At 42.4% G+C, this 17,547-nt stretch overlaps 1 protein-coding gene across 10 annotated transcripts in view; it reads left to right on the forward strand.

Annotated features, from left to right (window-relative positions):
* SYT1 (synaptotagmin 1) overlaps positions 1-17,547 on the forward strand; it is a 530,182-nt gene that overhangs the window by 389,905 nt on the left and 122,730 nt on the right. For all 10 annotated transcript variants that reach the window (XM_050935637.1, XM_050935628.1, XM_050935630.1 and 7 more), the window contains one exon: positions 14,821-15,005. In XM_050935637.1, coding sequence (XP_050791594.1) covers positions 14,821-15,005 — 185 coding nt within the window. The remainder of the gene's footprint in view (positions 1-14,820; positions 15,006-17,547) is intronic.

Raw genomic sequence — 17,547 nt, forward strand, 5'->3', positions numbered from 1 at the left:
TTAAAAATAAAAATGTATGTTTTAAAAAAACAATTGTAAAAAAAAACGATTTTATTTCCCTAAAGACTAGTTAAAATAATAGGTAAAAGCACCAATTTCTTATGCAAGAGACACAAGTTTCATGCAAACCATAGATAATCTCATGGGATTTCTTTCTTGTCTCAGCATTGTAAATGGTTAATTGCTTCCATTTTCCATGCACAGATTTATTAAAATTACCCCTCTCCCCCACCAACTCACCTTTGTAGTAATGCCTACAAAGAACTCAACAATGGCTAAGCAGTTGGGGAGCTGACGCTGCTACATACAATGCCAAAGATAATTGTTTCACTTGTTTCTTTTCCTCACCCTCATTTGTTTGTTTTACACAGCTGTTGTCTCTTGTCACATGCTAAAGTCCTCTTCCCCCAATCCTGCACTGTTATTGGCAAGGGTGAACTGGTGCACCCGCGCACAACACATCACAGACTTGAGGCCTTAGGGCAGGGGTGGGCAAACTTTTTGGCCTGAGGACCACATCAGAGAATAGAAATTCTATGGCGGGCCATGAATGCTCACAAAATTGGGGTTGGGGTGTGGGATGCGGTGAGGGCTCTGGGGTACAAGCTCTGGGGTGGGGCTGAAGATGAGGACTTTGGGGTGTAGGAGGGTGCTCTGGGCTGGGACCAAGGTATTCAGAGGGTCGGAGGGGGGTCAGGGCTGGGGCAGGAGGGCAGGTTCCAGCTGAGGGTGTGGGCTCTGGGGTGGGGCTGGGGATGAGAGGTTTGAGGTGCATGAGGCTGCTCCAGGCTGGGACCAAGGGGTTTGAAGGGCAGGAGGAGGATCAGAGCTGGGGCAGAGGGTTGGGGCATGGGGAGAGGTTCAGGGGTGCAGGCTCCAAGATGCTCTTACCTCAAGCAACTCTCAGAAGCAGTGACATGTCCCTTCTCTGGCTCCTATGCTGCCCCATCCATAGGCACTGCCCGTGCAGCTCCCGTTGGAGCACCAGAGAGGGCCATTGGAGTTCAGTAGGAGCCAGAGCAGGGCCGAGCCGCGTGTTATGGCCCATGACCCAGCACCCCGGCTGGAGCGCCAGAGCAGGGCCAAGCAGCGTGTTGTGGCCTGTGACCCAGTGCCCCAGCTGGAGCTCTGGTGCAGGGCCAAGCCACAGACCCCGCTCCTCAGCAGGAGCTGGTGGCCAGGCTTAAAATAACTCACGGGCTGGATCCAGCCTGCGGGCCATAGTTTGCCCACCCCTGCCTTACACCCAAAAAACAAACAGCCATGGCAGAGGGTCTTGGAGCCCAGGTTTACAGTCCTGGGCTTGTGCTCTGACACTAAAAATAGCTGTGTAGGCAGTCAGGCTCAGGTTGGAATTCAGCCTCTGAAATCTACCCCAGTTCCTGGCTTTCAGAACCCAAGCTCCAGCCCGAGCCAGAATGTCTCCATGGCTATTTTTAGTGTCACAGCCCAAGCCCTCTGCCATTGGATTTTTCTCTTGCTGTGTAGACATACCTTTAGATTGTAATTAAGCCCTTTGGGCAGGAACTGTCTTTTTGTTTTGTGCGTATACGTTGCTGAGTACTCTGGGGTCGTGAGCTTTAATTGCAGCCTTTAGGCACTACCATAATTCAAATAATGTAATATTAATAATGATAGTATTGCATATAAAAGAATCTCTGTTAGTTCAAAGCTAAATGTGTGCAGTTAAAATATGAGGAAATGTGGAAGCTGAATTGATTTGTTGGGGTTGCTGTTCAGCAAAATAAATATGCATATTCAGAATCATTAGATACCTTCCTAGCACAGGAAAGACACAACCCATCCTCTCAACAATTACTACATACCTAATACAATTGAGCTAACATTCAGTATATAAAAAAATATGAATAAAACTCTGAGAGTAATTCGGGTTTTTGGTGTGGTGTTTGATTGATTTACTAGTTGAATTCTCAATACTCCAGGCATGTGATTTAAGAATTTAATGAGAAAAAAAATTGCTGACAAATAGGGAAGACTTTAAAAGAGCTCCTGTCCCTACTTGGGAATGAAGCCACTCTAGCTGTTAACTACATTTAAGCAATGCTTTCCTATTGAAGAGATAAGAAGAGGGTTTTCTTTTTGAAAAATTACAAAGGTTTTTGAACTGAAAATGTTAACCGTTTTTCACAATCAGTTGTTTCCCTGATTTTAAAACAAAAGATACTTAAATCCTGGGTCATTATGCTGCAGATAAGTTATGGATAAAGACCCAGTTTTTCATCAGTGCCTTCTTAGAGTCTATCCAAAGTCAATATAGCTCCACATAGTCACTCTGGTGGATCCCAGTGCAAGATCAAGGCCTATGGGGCCAGGGCTGGTGCAAGGATGTTTCGCGCCCTAGGCGAAACTTCCACCTTGCGCCCTCCCCAAGCCCCCGCCCTGAGGCCCCTCCCCCGTGGCAGCTCCCCCCCCTCCACCCTGAGGCCCCCCCGCCCCAGCTCACCCCTGCTCCACCTCCTCCCCGAGCATGCTGTCGCTGCTTCACTTCTCCCGCCTCCCAGGCTTGCAGCGCCAATCAGCGCCCCCCTTACTTGCTGCAGGCGGCCGTCCCCACACTCCCCTGCCCCAGCTCCCTCCGCCTAAATGCCGGCGGCGACCAGGGCAGCTGAAGATCAGGCCGCCGCAGTTGCTGCCGAAGAAAATGGTGCCTCCCCAAATCCCAGTGGTGGTCGCCTAAATGGTTGCACCGGCCCTGTATGGGGCATTTCTGTCATAACTCTATTGGATTCCATGAAGTTCATCATTTGAAAAATAAAAATCCTTGGCTCTTAACATGTTGGTCTTATGTCATACGGATAGGCAGTAAACAGTTGCAATTGCACTAAGAACCTCAACAGCTGCCAGTTAAAACTCTGAGCTGGATGTAAGGTTGAGCGACAGCAGGAACTGTCCAATATTAGGATTAGTGGTTTCCCACAGGGATCTGTGTAAGTGATTCCAGGCAGCTCCCTGCAGAGATTCAATACTATTTTGATTAAAATAATACAAACCACGAGGATTTTAGCATTTTTATTATAAATTCATGACTTGTGGCTATTCTCCAACATCTAGTCCATGATTTTTTTGGACAATTTACCATAAGAGAGCAGTAGGAAAGGGGGCAGGGAGGCAGATCACACAAGGGACCTAAAGTCATTACTGTTTGCTGTTCTCACAAACTGCCATCACACCTGGCATCCATATGGTATTGTCAATAGAGACTGAATGAACTCCCTCCTAGAAGTAGCTCATTTACAGTAGAAATGACTCATTATGGTGAAGAAACATGCGCTGCTGTTTGCCTGCATTGTATGTATATGATGGATAAACAGAGGACATCATTCTCAGAGCTGCAACCCTAACACCTTTTAAGAGCACTAAATTTACTTAGTTTTTATAAGCTAATAAACATCCTGCTGATATTGTGCTCTGAGGGGATAGAGCACTGGTATGGGACTCAGGAGACCTTGTTTGTATTCCTAGCTCTGGCTTACTGGATGACTTTGGGCAATTCACATTCATGGCTCTGTGCCTCAGTTTCCCTGCATGTGAAATGGTGCTAATGATGCTGACCTCCTTTGTAAAGTGCTTTGCGGTCTACTGATGAAAAGCCCTTTAGTCTAAAACAATATGACCTAAGCAACAAAACTTAATATTCCTCTGTACTATGCTTGATGAAGTTAACACTGAGTCATCATTCTTATTTTGAGGTCTTCTAAATTAATGTTGAGCATCAATAAATCAAACCAGTGACTTTCCCTTGGAGCTGGGCATCTAACTCCTAAGACTGCTGATTCACACAATGTTCTGTGTCTTCTTGAAGTCCCAACTCCTGAATTCTTGCAGCAAGTTAGCATATCGGCTTTTATTTGAAAAAAATGAAGTATATTTCTAACCCTCGTGGCTGCAAGACAAACATTGAAAATGTGACCCAAAAGACCAAAAACTTAGAAGGCAAATAAAAATTACCCAAAATATATTACTGTATTTTTAAATATCTCATAATTTTTAAGCGAATGCAATGAATTATTGAGGCTTGACTCAGGATTTTTGGATGCTGGAGGTTAGTATCACTGAACTTTCTTAGCTGCCTTTGAAAATCCCAGTCTAAAATCATAGGCAGATATCTGAGTTTTTCATTTGTTTTTTTTTCCGTGAGACTATTGATCAAAGCTTGAAGTGTAACATACAGTAAATGTCACAGGAAAAGTGAAATGCTCTTTAACCACAAAATACCATTGTCCACAACATGATTGAAAATGCTGTCTCAAGCTTCTACAGGTTTTTAGAGCTGATTATTAGCTCCTTGAATTGCCTCGTTGTCTTCCACTGGCAAGTTTCCTGGCATCACCATATGTTTGCAAATGCACCTTTCCTGAAAGCCTGCAGCAGAGCTGCCTCTTGTCCAGCTTTTGGCTGGAGGCTCCGGCTTTCTGCATTCTTCTCCAGTTGTGCAGCATGCCCATGCTGCCATTGGCATTTCTGGAAGTCATCCAGAGCTTTTCATTTTGTTATGTTTTATTCTAAAGGCTTTGTGGCCAGGGCCGCCCAGAGGATTCAGGGGGCCTGGGGCAAATCAATTTTGGGGGCCCCTTCCATAAAAAAAATTGCAAAACTATATTCTCGTGGAGGCCCCTGTGGGACCCAGGGCAAATTGCCCCACTTGCTCCCCCACACGGTCAGCCCTGAGAAAAATAAACCTTCCGCATCTCAGCACAAACCCAGTTTTGAGAAAACTTCTTTACAAAGTATCACTGGTTCTCAGCATCAGCTAATGCTAAAAGGCACTAAAGCTCATTAAAAGGATTGGACAAATATTTTCCATCAAAACTTTTTTTGGATCGAAAACTAAGGGTTTTTAAAAAGCAGAAAATAATCACGGCCAATGTCTGCTTTCCATCAAAATTTGTTGTGTTTCTTTTTAATTGAAAAGCTGAAATTAGTCTGCCAAAACCTGAACATGGTTTGAGGTTTCAGAAGTGTGTGGCCAAATATTTGCTGCATGCTGTGTTTGATTGTTTAAAGAAACAATAAAAAAAATCTGCTTAAAAAAAATCCAAAACTTTTGAACCACCTCAGCTTGTGACCAAACGCCTGAGCCCATCCAGTCAGAGATTTTTCCAGATTTCTGATACTCTGCTGGCTTCCTTGACTCATATCTGTCTCCATAACTTTGGGTTCATTTAGGTTAGAACATAAGAACAGCCATATTGGGTCAAACCGGTCCATCCAGCCCAGTATCTGTTTACAGACAATGGCCAATGCCAAGTGCCCCAGAGGGAGTGAACCTAACAGGTAATGATCAAGTGATCTCTCTCCTGCCATCCATCTCCACCCTCTGATAAACAGAGGCTAGGGACACCATTCCTTACCCATCGCAAATAGCCATTAATGAACTTAACCTCCATGCATTTATCTGTTTCCTAGAGACTGGCTCCATGGGGTCCCTCACAAACTGAAGACAGTTACTGTGGGTTTGTCTATAGTATAGCTTATGTACATACTCCACGAAGTGAGCATTTGAGCTTGTTCCAGAATCTAGGATGAGCCTATGTTGTGAAAACTGAAATACTCAAAATAGCATATGCATGTGAATGGACACAGGGTGCTAAAATTAAATAAACCCAGGGGTTCTCAAACTGGAGGTCGGGACCCCTCAGGGGGTCATGAGGTTATTACTGGGGGTCATGAGCTGTCAGCCTCCACCTCAAACCCCGCTTTGCCTCCAGCATTTATAATAGTGTTAAATATATTAAAAAGTGTTTTCAATTTGTAAAGGGGAGGTTGCACTCAGAGGTTTGCTATGTGAAAGGGGTCACCAGTACAAAAGTTTGGGAACCACTGATTTAACCCCTTTGAAGCCTCAGGGAATGCAGGGGAGAGAGGTCTCCTTTGGTAGGGTTGGGAAGGATATTGCTCGTTTCATGTGATCCCTCCCACAGTGGCTAATTTTAAATGAAGCTACCCTCCCCTGACATGAATCTCCCTATGGCACTGAAATTAAATAAAGACTATAATTTGGCATTTGAGAAGTGAAAGGGATGGTAGCCCTACTGGAAAAGCTAACAGCTTGGCTCTTCTGCAAGCCTCAAACTGCTGAATGAGCATTAGGGTAGGGAAGGCTGTGCCTCCCAAACAGCCTAGCCCTGCCCCCTATCTAACCCTCACCCACTTCCTGCCCCCAGACTGCCCGCCCCCCGAGAGTCCCCAACCCATCCTGCTCCTTGTCCCCTCACTGTCCCCCAGAGACTCTACCCACCCACCACACTGGGACCCCACCCCTGCTGCCTGTCCCTTGACTGCCCCGACCCCGATCCATGCCCCCGATGAGTCCTGACAGACCCCCAGAACGCCCACAATCCAACCTCTCCATTCCCTGTCCCTTGACCGCCCCCCAGCCTCTGCCCTCTCCCTGCACCCTGACTGTCCCCAAGACTCCCTGCCCCTTAGACAACCCCCCTGACCCCGGCCCCTTACCCCCGGCTCCCCCATCACCCAGAGCTCAGCGTGACTCCAGTGGGCCTCCTGAGCTCCGCCCCGCTCAGAGCCGTGTGGTAAGGGGGCGGGGCTGCGAGCTCCAGCGGGGCCTGAGCTCCCTCCGCTCAGCCTGGAGTTCGAGCCCCACCCCCTTACCATGCAGCTCTGAGCGGGGAGGGGCTCAGGCCGCGCCGGAGACACGCTGCAGCGCTGTCCGGGGACGCTGCTTGATTTGCTGAGGCTCCAGGAGAGGGGCTGAGGCGGGAGCCTCGCCGTTCTCTTGGGGACCCCTGCCGAGCTCGGGGCCTGGGGCAAATTGCCCCACTTGCCCCCCCCTCTGAGCGGCCCTGTTTGTGGCACAGCTATGGTGCATTCCCCCAACTGCTAGACAGGCAGGAAGCATCAGGCTCAGAGGCTCATCTCCTTTCCTGGCCCAGTTGCTATGCATGCAGTGAGTGTGCTAGGGGCCTGTTGGGAAGGAAGAGATTTGGAAACCCCTCTGCCCTACTTTCTTGACTCTGCAGAGTCTCTCAGAAAGGATGGGTCAAAACGAGCAGGTGAGAGGGGAGTAGGCAGAGAGCTCTTGTGGGGAGGGGGGTAAAGAAATGGGAGAGAGAGAAATTGGTGACAAGGAGAGAGAAAGAAAAAAAGACTCAGGCAAGAGGAAGATGGGGTGTTGGCCTGATGTTTATCTAGGGAAGAGAAGCCTACCACCTGCCCTGAAGATGAAGTAATTAAACAAATTGCATTTCCAATAGTAAAGTATATTTATGTAAATTAGCATCTACTTTATCAGAGGGGTAGCCGTGTTAGTCTGGATCTGTAAAAGCAGCAGAGAATCCTGTGGCACCTTATAGACTAACAGACGTTTTGGAGCATGAACATAAGCATGCTCCAAAACGTCTGTTAGTCTATAAGGTGCCACAGGATTCTCTGCTGCTTTTACATCTACTTTATGCAGATTTGGCCTCAGGCATTTGAAGGGCAAGGTAAGCAGGTCTGCTCAGCCAGCATTCCAGGTGTCTTGGCTAGGTGTATAATCCTGTCTAATGCTGCCAGATAACAGGCTGGAGCTCCTCTGTGCCTGCTAGGCTGCAGGTCAGTTCATTAGCCAAGTTTGGAATATTCGGCAATACAAAGTGTCAGTGATTTTGCATGATAACAGCTAACAAACAGTTTAGGCAGCAGCATATTCAACAAGTGAAACCCATCTGATCAGCACACTTTCATGTCACACTATTTTGCGTGGAGGGAAGTTTTGCTGTCATAACACACATCTCTTAGCTCAGTTATAGCTTCAGTAATTTCCAAAAGTTATTCATGGAGACTGCCTTCTGCAACACCACTTTGAATGCTCAAACAATAGACAGAGTGGAGAAATGTCAGCATCATTCCATTTCATTGAGATGCTTTGTCCTGGTTCCCTCTAGTGGTAGGTAGGATTTAAACACACATTATAGTAAGGACTAAGCAGAACCATACAGAAAATCTAAGATAGAAGTAAGGGCGTGAAAATGGAAATAAAGTGTGAATGCAATATGCAAAGTGTGCTCACAGAGCCACACAGCATATGTAACTGTGTCTGAGAAAAAACACATGTGCAAGTAATGAGTGTTTAATATTTAAACTGTATTGATATGATAGACAGGTGTTTTTTCTCTTCATGCCTTCCCAGTGCATTCTGGCATTCTAACTAGTCCACACCGGTACTTATATTTGTGTTTTTTGGTAACCTGCATACTGCTTCCTCAGTCAGCTGTGGTATCCTCTTCCCCTGTTTACGTTCCAGGGTGGGTTCCCAGAGCATATGTTCTTCAGCCAGCCTCAGTCTCATTCTTTCACCTGTGTTGCAGACTAGTTTTGTGGATGTGGACTTTAGGATAAAGGTACTGTTGGGCAGCTGTAAAGCTGACCTTTCTTTTCTGTTTTGGCACCATCAAAAATAAGTCTAGAGCATATTATAGAAAAGACTAGACAAAAAAGTAGAGTACCAGTGAATCCGCACAGTACTTCTTAAAAATAAAACTGGGGTTTGTTACTCAGATGTGCAATCTGGAGATTTTCAATCCCCAACTTCTTGTGGATGGATGCACAGAGAGCAGCTGTTTTCCAAACATCTTTCCAACATCTGTGCTTGGCAAGACGCTTGCAACCCTTTTTTCATATGTGAAAGTTGTCAGACTTGTCCATGCTTTTGCCACCACCGTTGGAATGCTTCTGTGTGCTTCATATGGGATTACACCTTCAAACCATTTGGAAATTGCAGCTGCCTGCTTACTGATTAGCATGTCTCACAAAGAGCATGATTTCTGGCTGAGATGCTGATTTTGATCAATACATTCCTAAATGTTTGTTTGGTTTCTGACTGCCTTAGAGACTGCCTACAGTTGCAAACGCTCCAGGATTGTCTTGGAGTCTCCAGAAATTAAAGATTAATCTTTAATTAAAGATTATGTCATGTGATGAAACTTCCAGGAATAAATCCAACCAAAATTGGCAACCCTAAGACCACCTGTTTCCCTGTAGTATACCCTGGCAGTTGCCATCAGCTATGGGGAATTAGCTACTATTCCCCTAGCTTAAATAGGAGTGGGATACAGGCAGGGCCTTCTTGATAACGGGCCCTTAATTTTAGAATTCAGTTCACCCCCCCGATCCAAAGAATACTGTTCTTTCTTTCCCTCTTCCTTGTTTTTAAACTTCAGAGGACCAGGCTTTTCCCTGATGTTAAAGACTGGATGGAGGAAGGGGAAATGCTTACTGGTGTGGGTGTTTGGTGGGTAGTGGTTGTTTTTGTTTTGGTGGGTTTTGTGCCTTCCTCCCTCACCCCTACTTCTTATAATAACTGTACAGCACCTAAAGCCCTGGTGCTCACATAAATAAACTAAATTTAGGAATGTTAATGTTACATATGCTGTTTTTTGCTTTTCCTCTTTGTTCCTTTCTTTTTCTTTCCCTCTCCCACTTACATTCTCTCTCTTTTGTGGCTTGACTTTTCTCCCAGACTTAACTGGGTTTCCGTTGTTTTGTCCGTGGGTGATTTCAAAGCACTCATCCCTTTATACAATTTTTCCTTTTTTTCTGCTGTTTTCCTCATTCCCTGATACTTCCTTACCCCAGTCTCTCCATCTGTTTTTTCCCCTGCCTTTTATCCTTCCAAACATCTGAGCTCCCGCCAAGGGAGGAGACTTTTTTCTCCTGACATTGAACGAACATACTAACCTGTCTGATTTGGCCAGAAGACTCAGGATTTGAGGGGAGCAATCTCTATTCAATGCATATAGGTAAGGGAATTTGGGGGCCCGGGATTTGGTGTGTATTTAGTTTAGAATATATTTTACCAGTGTCAAGCTGTTGTTCTACAGAACTTCATTTTCATACCAAGTAGGATTACATTTTTTTTTATCATGTAATTGTTAAAATATTTTTTATGATCATCTAAAACCCAGGAATTTTCCACTGGTATTTTCAAATCGGTTTCCAAAGACAGATTCCAAGATTTTAATTTAAATCAAACAAAAAGCCTTGACAAAGTTGTCCCTTCTGATCAATTGTAAATGTTGGCAAATATGGTAACTTGTGTCTATTGGCAATTATCTCTTTCTTCCCTATCCTACCCTGTGTGTATGTTACTAGGCTATATAATATAAGACAGGCATAAATCAGTAGGACTTATAAAAGCAAACTGGAAAATGTGACGATTTCACAAATCGAACCCAGGCATAAAAGTTCTGCTCTACTGAGGTAGCAGCAACTAATGTGCTAAATTAAGTACTACTTTGCTTTTGATTATTCCAGAATAATCCATTATAATTGGAGCAAACCTGTCATCAAGCTCAGTTCCTATATGCATATTCATACATGTGTCTATTTTAGGGTGATACAGTTCAAAACAGCAAACTTATTGGATTTCTGGTCACCTTGTAGTTGTCTGAAAGTTAGCCGACACCAGGAGAGTAATACATGTTTGAGAATTATGACAAGCCTGATGCCACAGTTATTGCAAATGTCCTTATAAAAATACAGATTCATTTGACTAGGGAGCATCAAAAGCCAGTGATGCATGCCCAGAATTAGAACTTGTCAAAATCAGTGTTGAAACTTTCCAAACAACGGCTTTTACATCATTTGATAATATTATAGATATTCACATTTATTAAGGCATTTTTGAGTAGTTTAGTAGGAGGGACTCTATCTATGCAGTGGACACTAACATTAGTACTTTGATGCTGATATGCAGCTTTCTTCTTCTCTCACGTTGCCTCTTTCTCTGGGATCAATTGTCCTCCCTGGCATTTAATATTTTCAGATTGTCTCACTAGAATGTCAGCAATGAACTTCTCCAAGCATTTTTTGTAAAACGAACCAAAAAAAAAAAAGGTTTTATACAAAGGACACAATTTTGCACCTCTTCCCTTTTTCCGCTCGCTCACCTAAATTGTGCTTTTGAACTTGGTGGATTCAGTGGGACTACTTGCATGAGTCATTGCTGCTCAACATGAGTGAGGTCAACAGAAATGGTCCCTAAAATATCTTGGCTAATGATACAGTCCTGATGCTTATCTCTTTGGTTCAGTGTTATTGTTCAGGGGGGAGCTGCACCTTCAACCTCTGTCTCTCCATGGGTACCCTTTCCAAGTGACAGGCCTACGCCTGAACTTCTCTGCATCAAATCCCATGATTCACCCCACTTCAGACTGGATCACCAGGCTGCAGCATCCCTGTTGACAAACCACGCTACCTTCAGCCAGTCCATCTGGGTTTGGCCCGTTATAGACTTCTTTCCAAAAGCATGTGACAGGTATGAAATTGCAGTGACTCAGGACAGCTTCTTCAAAACAAGTATTAGGTATTTGTCCACAAGAACATATCAGGTAGGGAAGACAACAATGAAAAGCCTACATTCATGTTATCTGTCTTAAACTTTAGCCTTTCCTTGCAACTATATGTTATTCCTGCTTGTAACAGGCACACCCACCCACCATTGAGGCTGGGCGAGACAGGCTGTACCTCCTACTGCTCCTGCCTTTCTGATGGTCTGATCCATCAGTGAATGCATCTCCCTCAGGTCACAGTCTGCCTTTTTATCCTTTTCAACAGTTCAATGATACTTTTTTTTAAGAGTCCCTGCCCTAGATTTCCTGGGGTTTTGAGCAGCCTGAACCTGGTCACACATTTCTTCAGAGAGGGTCCGAGATCACCTTCCAGCAATGTATTGTCCATTGAATTAGAAGCTTTGCCAGATTCTTGGATACCTGGCAAGAGATCCAGCTGGAATTAACCTTTAGGGTTCCATAAAGCCACAGTAACTATCATATCCACAGATTATAAGCTTCATAAAATTAATATAGCTATCTTCCTCATTTTTCATATTCAGTATGTCAGAAAATTAAAGGCTATAGGCATACATTTGCAAAAGCGACTAGTGATTTAGAGTGCCTCTGTTCTGGGATGTCCAACTTGAGACATCTTAAAGGGGCCTGATTTTCAGAGGCTCCACTCTTTCTGAAAATCAAGCCCCTTTAAGGTATCAGAAATTGGGGCACCTGAAATCATTAGTCTCCTTTGAAAATCTTGGCTTTATCATATAGCATAATTAATTCTATTCAGAAGGATTTAAATAAAATTTCTAGGAAACATTCTGAAAACAAACACCTGGTTCTGTTTCAAAGCCTATACAGCTGCAATTTTACTTGTTTTAAACCTCATTTGTACTTTCAGTGCCAGTAATACAAGGCTGAGTGCTCTCTGCCAGTAGCAGTATTGTGAGAGCCATCTTCTTGACAGAGATTGTACACTCATATTGAAGAAAATATTCTTTACAGTCTGTCTGGTTTGGGTTTTTTTCCTTTCTTTTCCTGAAGATTTGGCTGTTGAAGCCTTTTTGAAAGTCTCCAGAGCTTGAACTGCTTTAAAAGATTCCTTCCTTTATACCTGTATTTGCTTTAACAAAAAACTGGGGAGTGTCTTCTTTGAAGAGATCAATTAAAAATTCTGTATCACTTTGAGCATCGCAGTCATTTGTTCGTGATTTAATTATAACACAAGAGTTATTGTCTGCAATTAATTACAAATGGATTACAATAAACAATTTAACAAAGGAGCTGAGGGTCTGTGTGTCAAGGCAGTAGTGCTTGAAGAACTCCTCATGGTGCTGCTGCTTCATTACTCTGGGGAACCAAGGCAGCAGTGCCAGAGGACCCCCTTCATTCAGCTTATAGGCATCTGACTGCCCCAGACACCCCCATCTCATATCGTCTTTCTTCCCAGGCAACATGCACATCCAGGCTAACCCCCACCCTGCTCCTCTCAAGTCTCAATCCCTTGTGTCCTTCACCCTGAGTATATTCCGTTTGCCTCTCCTTATCCTCTCTTTCCTCATGGTGTGTGCATGCATGCTCTCTCTTGTGCGCGCGCACACACACACACCTCTCTTCTGAAGTCCATCGTCATACCTCCTGTTGTCAACTGCCTCCCCACATCACTGGGAGTATCTGCAAAGCACAGCTGGTGAAGTGAGTTGGCAGCACTGGAAAACAGAAATAGCTGATGGATCTAAGCAGTTCCTTTGGTTAATCTTGGCATAACTCAAGTAAGGAGACTAGCACTTTGTTTAATTTCAGATGTTAAAAGTGGCCTTCACCTCTGTTGTAGTCATAGACTGTGTTTACGTGTGATGTTTGGAATTGACAAAGACTGTGGGTTGGCGGGGGGATTTAATAACAGAGGAACCCAAAGAAATATGAAGAAAATAAAGTAAAATTTCCCAAAGGCAGCATTTTAAATGGTTTCTTCTGGAAAAGTTAGTAAATACTTTACAAAAAAATTAATGACAGAGAAAAGTCAATTGCCCTCTAAAGTATTGTGCCAAATTTGAAAACAAAATTCAATTGTTAAAGCATAAAATGGAGATTTTAGTCTTGCAAGAAGTGCAGATTTCAATGCAGCCTTAATTGTGGAATTGCTACTGCTACCTCCATAAAATATCTTTCTTAAACAGCTGCTAATCTGCTCACTGTATCTGTTAACATTCATTTATTTGATAATCAGTTCACATTTATTCTACATACAGTACAGCATCTCTTTTATGGCAACTACATTAAATGAACATTTGGAGACACATAAAGTGTTATGGAATTTATTATTTAACTATCCCAAACATGTCTCCTACAGTCTTTTTATATCTCTAGTGCAACTTCCAGTAATCATGCTTTCTACTCTACTTGGATGTTTTAAGCAATTAAATTTTCTGTATTTTCACTGTCCACTTCCCTTTTGTGATTCACTGATGCAAATTTGTCAAATTCGGATACCACTCTTGTTGTGCCCTGTGTAATTTTAGAGATTTTTATGTATTGAGTTGAGAGAATACCTTGCAGATCTGATAGGCAGAATACATTTCAAGACACAAAAATGATTCTCCTCTTTAAAACCCCATTGTTTATCACATTATGTATTTTGTCATGTATGTCAATGAAAAGTATGGGAATCAGAAGAGCTCATATTTAAGTTTACTTATGTGAAGATAATTCTCGTCTTAATTTTTGCAAGACCAATTCATCATAATTATTATGATGTATTCTTTGTATTACAGCAGTGTCCAGAAGCCTGGACTGAATGAATAAACGAAACATGTTTTTCTTTATAAGACTTCAATAAAAACATAAATGTGCGCTGAAACATTGCCAATATCAGAAGGACTTGATGGTTATCAGCATAGATGCTGGACTGAGAAGTCCTCTGACCTTCGTCATTGTTTACTGATAACCTTGACCTGCATCTATAATGAGTAGCCCACTAGTCTATCAAATAAAACAGTGGAAAAATGCTGCTTATTAAAACTGCCTGTGTGGATCAGAGACACTTCTTTACCTAAGCTCTGTTGGAGGCAAGTCCCCAGTCAGCGCCACGTGACTTCAAGCTAGGTTGATTTACCAGGCCATAATGCCAGGTGGGTTACAAGAATGATTATACAGAGAGAAGTAAACAGTTTCCTCTAAACATGATTAACATTTTAAAGGTGGTTTTTAAATTTTTGCTAGATGGGTACCTTGTGAGTACATTAGACAAATCAAATTATTCCTGCTGATTAATCTAAATAACTGCAATTTACATTCTTTGTTGTTTATTTCCAAGTAGGTAGATAGATAATGCTTGCTTTGTTATACTAATGTTCTCTGTGTAAATGTTCAATTGAGGAAAATATACAAATTCAACAAAACATTTTTAGATATATGCTCAAAAGGTTGATAAAAGGTTTGGCTTCAAATGAAATCTGTTGGTTTTTACTTTTAAATTTACTAACAGTGTGCCACTTTGTGTGTGTTTCTTTTTCTCTTCCAGTGCCACCTTGGGCCTTAATAGCCATAGCCATAGTTGCAGTCCTACTAATCCTTACCTGCTGCTTTTGTCTCTGTAAGAAATGCTTGTTCAAAAAGAAGAACAAGAAGAAGGGAAAGGAAAAGGGAGGGAAGAATGCTATTAACATGAAAGATGTTAAAGATTTAGGGAAGACCATGAAAGACCAGGTAAAGTAGCCATCCTGTTCTTGGACACTATTTATGTTTAAAGTGTTAAGTCTTCTAACAATTATTTATTTATGGTATTGCTCAATGGTTGGATAGTGGTGCTGTGCAGTGGAGACCAGCTGTCTATGCTTTGTATTGGAGTTCCAGTTAGTAACCCCCTGGTGCCCACTGGAGGATGCCGACTCAACAGGCAAACGCTACTGGTGGCAGCACTAGTCAATGCTTTCAAAGCAGCCAATTAACTTCTCTCCAAATGAGAGGAGGAATACTGCCACTGGTCTATATAAAAGAGAGGGGTTTTGAGAAAATAGTGGTCTCAAAAGTATAGCTGTAGGAGAGTCTTACAGCCATGTCTATATAGGACTTTGACTAGGACCAGGTGCAATAGTGAGGTAGAGAGAACCCATGTTTAGATGACTGGTACTAATCAAGCTCTTGTGAGACTAAATGACATGCAAGAGTGCACTTGGGCTACTAAATCTCTTGCTGCACAAAAACAGAAGCTTACCTAGAGAGAGACCAAAGGCAAAGTACAGCAGAAGAATGGTCGAAGAGACGCAAAGGAACAGGGGAAAGGGACACGAAAAGGAAAGAATAAAAGAAAATTGGACAGGGGGATGAAGGCAGAGTTATATATGTGGGAGGGAGAAGGAGATTAAAGGTGACAGAATACAGTTTTAGCTGAGAGCCAGTGAATGGCTTGGGGACAGATCATCATGCTGCTGTTTGCACAACATTAATTTGAGAACAGCAGAGAAACCCTTGCTTCTGACCTGTTGTGTGTGTGAGAGAGATGTTATACTTGGGCACTAACTGGAAGGTTGCAGGACCCTGCATCTAATCCAGTGTTCCCTTTGGAGCCACAGAATAGATTAGCATTGATCTGAAAGAAGACTGTCTACGCTTTTGATCAGAGGAAAATTCCACAGTGTTGACTCTCTTGTGGGATGGGGTGGTAAAGAGTTCAGATGTATGGTAAATACAGGGGTGGTAAAATATAAACGAAACCATTTTCACTAGTTATCTAATTAGTGCTAGGGTTGATGGGTGGGGATAAAACTACACTGTTGTGTAGATCATCTGGAGGTATTTCAGCACATGAGTACATTTTTCAAATAATGTATATTCAGAAGAATTAAGGAACCGCAGCACAAAATCTTTTCAGCTGGAGTAGGTGCTTCAGCTTCACTTCTGCAAATAATTAAGATTTTGCATGGGGAAGATCAGAATCCGAAGACATTCTTTGTGCACTTGAGATCTAATCCTGCACCACTGAAGTCAGTTGAAGTTCCACAGTTGCCTTCAGCGGCAGCAGGATCAGGCCCTTAGCAGCATGCAGTATCCAGCCAGAGAGCTCTTTAATATTTCCTTACTCCTTACATTTGCAGGCCCATTGACTAAATTTGCACAGTTTGCACATAACTGAAAATGGACTCTTCATTTACACACATTTGAAAGTAATTAGCTTTATCAAGATATTACAGGCATTCCCTATACTGAATAAGTAATATTGTGGGGAAAGCTCATTACTTTCAGACTATATGGATCAACATTTTAATGGTGACCGCTGTGTATAGCTTCCTGTCATCAGAAGTGCCACAAAATATGTTAAATTCCACAGTGGTGAAGCTCAGAATATTACTGAGCAGAAAACTTGGATCCTCCCTTGCAAAAGTCTAATGAGGATTTTGTTTTACTTAATATGATAAATGTGAAAAAGAAAGTTCTTATACTGTCTTGATTCAGGCACTTTGAGGAGGCATTCTTGGACTCCTTGTGCTTGAGCTATAGAAATTGTTCTAGTTTATCAATATTAAGTAATTGTGAGATATTTCTCTCTGAGACATTGTCTGAAAAAGCAGTCCATTAAATGCTGAGTTCGTCCTGGCCAACTTTAGCAAACTTTTGACCATAGAAATGAAAATAATTTGAAAATATCGTTTGAGCATTTTGGGGATAAAATTCAGTGTATTGTTTGTTGTGTGCTGTCAAATGATACTAATGATAACAAACCTAACATTTCTTTGTAGGACAAGTTGTTAGTAGATATTTATGTGAGATTTGTTCTGTATCATATAAGATTGTTCTTGTACTTATACTATATTATTAAGTATTGTTTATTATACTTGTTGTGACCTGGATAAATGACCAATGACTCTAGCATTGAAATATAAAATTGTGCTTAATAGATAATGATGAGTTTGACACACAGTCCCTTTTTGGAGGAAAACAAAGGTCAAATTCCAGTTACTAATTCATTGTCATGGAGATAATCAAAACTTTGCAAAAAGCATACAAAAAGCTACAGTTTCAAGTCATATAGAAATTAATATCTTATTATTTATTTTAAAATAAATGTGTCCATATATTTAGAATTTAACCAGTGGAAATTGTCATATCCATTGAGGCCAGTGGAGCTATCACAATTTCCACCAGTTGAGGATCTGCTTGCCAACATTTTCAGAAATGGGTTGCTAAAGTTAGGCTCTTAGGTCCCTATTTCAGCATCTAAATCAGTGGCCTTATCTTCATAAGTCCTAAG

This window comes from Gopherus flavomarginatus, chromosome 1, assembly GCF_025201925.1.
Source record: "Gopherus flavomarginatus isolate rGopFla2 chromosome 1, rGopFla2.mat.asm, whole genome shotgun sequence".
Lineage (NCBI taxonomy): Eukaryota > Metazoa > Chordata > Testudines > Testudinidae > Gopherus > Gopherus flavomarginatus.